The following is a 4017-nucleotide window of genomic DNA, read 5'->3' on the forward strand; positions in this document are numbered from 1 at the left end:
GGCATTCCACAGCCAGCAGCCGGTGTTCACGCGCCACTTCTGAGCACTGATTGGTAAAGACAGTTCCAAACAAGGATTCTCCACCAATAGGAGCGATGTGGAAATGCTGTAGTTAATCAAGTCAGATAAGACCATGCAGTTCGGATGTTTTTCTCTCTTTGTCTTTTGTTGGTCTTCCGTCTTCTTATTTGGGCAAAGAAACCAGTTCTGGCTGGTTCTGTGTCCTGTCTCTATCTCCAAGAGTAACAGTCAGTACCATTCAGTGCTGTCCATATAATACTGTTATGTAAACCATCAGCACACTTGTCTTCAGTGCTTTTTCCTTTTAGTACAGCAGATTTAATATTTTAATTCAAATGATTTTATTTGTCATTTGTAGTTTGAAGGTTGTCCACTAGTACTTTTTAAAGAAGAGCCTGTTCAGTATAATATTAATGTGTTTCAGCCAGATTCTTGGATGGGCTGATAAAGTAACGTTTAAATGAACTTTCATTCAGAAATGGAATATGTTTGGACTTTTATGTTAAAAATTCAAAGAGACATTTGATGATTCAAATGTCTGTGATCTGTTCTTTTTACCGACGCCTTCTGACTGAGAAATAAGATAAAATAAGAACGAGGTGTTAACACGGTAAATGTGTGAGTCACACGTTTTATCCCTGCTGCAAACGAATGTTTAATGAGAAATTGTTTAACACAGTTTTGGAGTTTGAACAGAGCGTCTGATTCTGTTCAACGTTTTTTAAATATATTTGTATGATGGAAATTTTTTGATTTGATTTTTAATTTTCATTTAATTGAAAATTTCTTATTTGATTTTTATTTTTTCTTATTTGATTTTTTGGAAAGACGTTGGAAAATTTTTACATTTTTAGAACATTTTTAGAACAAATTATATATTTTTTAAAATTTAAATTACTATATACTTATTTTTTCAATTTTTATTTTATTTGTGTTTTTATTATTTAATTTATTTATTGTATTAGTATTTTTTATTTTTTATATTTGATTTAAATTTTTTATTATTTAATATTTAATTTCTTTGAAATAAGTTATATATGTAAGAAATTATTTTTTTCAAATGTTAATATTAATTTTCATCTTATTACAATATTTTTGGTTTTATATTTTATTATTTAAATGTTTTATTTTAGCAGTCATTTTGAATTATTTTATTTTTTTTTTTTCAGTATTTTTCAATAACATGAGTGATAAAAATTAAATGGCTTAAAAAAACAGTCTTCATAACATTGTTATTTTATTTTTTTATTTTATTTAGGTTGATTTGAACACGGCGGTTCATGTGCTCCCCTCCTGGTTCTGAAACTGCCTGACATGGTGAATCAAATAACCCAGATCGGATCTCCTGGTCTGGGTTGCCATGGGAGCCATCACTCTGCTCTTGTCGACAGACGTGTTGAAGCCGTGATCACAGTACATCCCACTCTTCAGCATTGTCTCGGAAAACTGCCGGGACGTCCCCCTGTACTGAGTCTAGAAGAGACGGAACTACATGTTACCGTTGTGTCCAGTGATGGTCAGATGAACAGTTCTGGTCCTGGAGTCTCACCTGGATCTCATGAACAGTGGGCTTCCTGCTGCCGTAAGTTTGGTTTGTGGTCCGATAAAAAGGATTAATGTTTTTTTGGCTGAAAGAAAACACAGGTCATATTTTTGTTTCATATTTTGAGGTTTAGGTACTTTGGGTTTTTCCTTCCTTTCTCTCTAATGTTGAGTCACTAATGGAAATATTCTACCCGTACAAATTTCCTTTGATCCGTGCTTCTCAAACTATTTCACACAGACCACTCGTTGTACTTGGGCTTTTTTTGATGTTAAATGAATTATCCTGCTGTAAGTCGCACCAGTGCCCTCTAGCGGCTGTCAGTGTAAAAATAACAAAAGTGAAATTATACATTTTAATATAAAAGTCGCAGCTGAGTAAAAGATTCAAAGTTTTACTTTGACCGTTTAACTTTAGGAACTAATTTCGTTTTGTCATAAAAACTAAATCTGTTTTTAGAGAAAACAGAAAACTGCAATTCTTCTGTTCTCTCCGACTGAGACAGACATACAAGAGCATTGAAGTAAAGCCCACTATACAGCTAAAAGTAGTAGCAGTATTATGTAGCAGAAACCACAGTACAGTGCAGCGGAGAGTAGCAAGAGTATTTAGTACTAACACTGTTCTGTTGCAGAGCTGTTGAACTAACTTAAACAGCTAACTAAACTTAAATGACGTAATGTTTAATTACTACAGTACTTTGTCTGAAACTGCCACCGGGCCATGTGCTAATCTTACCTGTTACCATGGAAACAGTTTGGGTTGTTGAACCTGAACGGAAGATTTGGATCTGTCTTATAAAAATGGCAGGTTTGATCACTCTGCTCCTCCATGACTGAATGTGCAGAAATCAACAGAGGTTGCCACGGTAGTGACAACACAACAGTTACCATGGAGACACACAACACAGGGGGCCAGCCTCAACCTGAGTCTGATTGTTTCACACTGAACGCTCTTCACACTGAAGGTCTGTCGGTCTGGACAGTCTTCTTGCTTTACAGTTGAAAGATTCAGAGTTCATTTCCTGTACATTGACCAAGTAGTAGCATAGTCTATTTTTTGGGAATTTTTTTAGTGTAGGTCGTTTCTTAGGATTAAAAGTTGTGCTTCCAAAAAAATATTTTTTCCTGTAGTTTAAGCGAAACTAAAAGTTCCTCAAAAATGACTAAAAATACACTCATTTGCCATAAAATACTTAGTTATGTCCATTTCTGTTGTTGAAATTTAGAAAAAAACATACTTTTTGTGGTACACAAACCGTTGATCTCGGTAAAATACTATACCAGTGTACGTACATGCAGTCTGGGTGTTTTAGTCTGCTGCTGAAGGAGCTGACCTGTTAAATAATGGTATGCAGCTGGGGGTGGGACAGGGTGTCCATCAGAGACGATAGCTTAATAACCATTCTTCGCTTTCCCATCGTCCCCACAAGGTCAAGAGGGCATCCCCGGAAAGACCTGACTTTCCTCATCACATGTCCATTTCTGTCTCTGCCGATATGTCTACAGCTCAGGATTCCACTCCTCAAAGGTTTACTGACGCCACCACAACTTTGTAGGTCTAAAGGAGTGACCTGTAAAAAAAAAACACATAGACACATTTTAGGCAAATTAGGGCATTTTTTATGCATTTTTGTGAAAAAAAAAAAAAGCTTTTAAAGACTTTTTCAGGATATTTTTAGTGTACGACGTTGCTGTTGGTGCCAAAAATTACGTTATTCAGTCACCACCGCTGATAGAATGACCTGAAAAGAACCACACCTGACAACGTTGTACTTTTTACTCGCTGCGAGGGGGAGCAGAGAGACCAACAGCTTCGCAGAGCTGGATCACCAAAGTCCCAAAGCGTATGAGGACTGCAGCTCCTTTTATTGAGAAAGTTTCACAAGTACTGGGCAGTTGTTTTCTTTAAGTTTTACTCTTTGGACAAAGTTCATCCGATTCCCATACTTGATGAGAAACAGACCTCATCCTTTATGGACCACATCGTAAAAAATACCTTACTAAATAATGATACTAAATCTACACACTCTGTCCATGTCCGTTTTGTTTCACGCATTGCCTTTATTAGCTTATTTTTTAAAGTTCCATTAATTCTTTCCACTAGTCCGGCTGACTGTGGATGATATACTGTGTGTCTTTTGAGATCTATTTTCAAATTTTATTCTTGATCCAAATCAAACTTTGTCTACAATTATTTTTAGAAAACAAATTGAATCCCTTTGCATTAAATTGCTTATCCACTAATGATACCATCCCTCCTGATGGCACGGCCCATGTGTCATAACTGCAGCCCATTTGAATAATGACTGAGGTAACCATGGTTTTCCATTTGTCCCTATAAAAATGCCATTTTTTATTTTTGCTCCTTGGGCCATCCAGTAACGCTTTTCAGTATTAGATGCCTGTTCTTGTCGTGTTTTCAATACTTCCTGTGTGTCGCATGTATCAATA

The 4017-nt window shown here is 35.9% G+C and overlaps 1 protein-coding gene across 1 annotated transcript; it reads right to left on the bottom strand.

Moving 5' to 3' along the window:
- Positions 1-1250: 1250 nt before the first annotated feature.
- pierce1 (piercer of microtubule wall 1) lies at positions 1251-2450 on the bottom strand. The gene is made up of 3 exons (XM_008336373.3): positions 2303-2450; positions 1571-1649; positions 1251-1494 (listed from the first exon to the last, which is right to left on the bottom strand). The coding sequence occupies exons 1-3, from the start codon at positions 2395-2397 to the stop codon at positions 1300-1302; spliced, it is 369 nt and encodes a 122-aa protein (XP_008334595.1). The 5' UTR covers positions 2398-2450; the 3' UTR covers positions 1251-1299.
- Between the last annotated feature and the right edge of the window lie 1567 nt (positions 2451-4017).

This window comes from Cynoglossus semilaevis, chromosome Z, assembly GCF_000523025.1.
Source record: "Cynoglossus semilaevis isolate Cse_v1.0 chromosome Z, Cse_v1.0, whole genome shotgun sequence".
NCBI lineage: Eukaryota > Metazoa > Chordata > Actinopteri > Pleuronectiformes > Cynoglossidae > Cynoglossus > Cynoglossus semilaevis.

Bases quoted from the DNA above. Each gene is read 5' to 3' on its own strand.
- pierce1 (XM_008336373.3), bottom strand. From the start codon at position 2,397: ATGGAGGAGCAGAGTGATCAAACCTGCCATTTTTATAAGACAGATCCA. The intron at 1,650-2,302 runs GTAAGATTAGCA...GTTTTCTTTCAG, and splicing joins AACTGTTTCCATGGTAACAG to CCAAAAAAACATTAATCCTT. The intron at 1,495-1,570 runs GTGAGACTCCAG...CGTCTCTTCTAG, and splicing joins CCACTGTTCATGAGATCCAG to ACTCAGTACAGGGGGACGTC.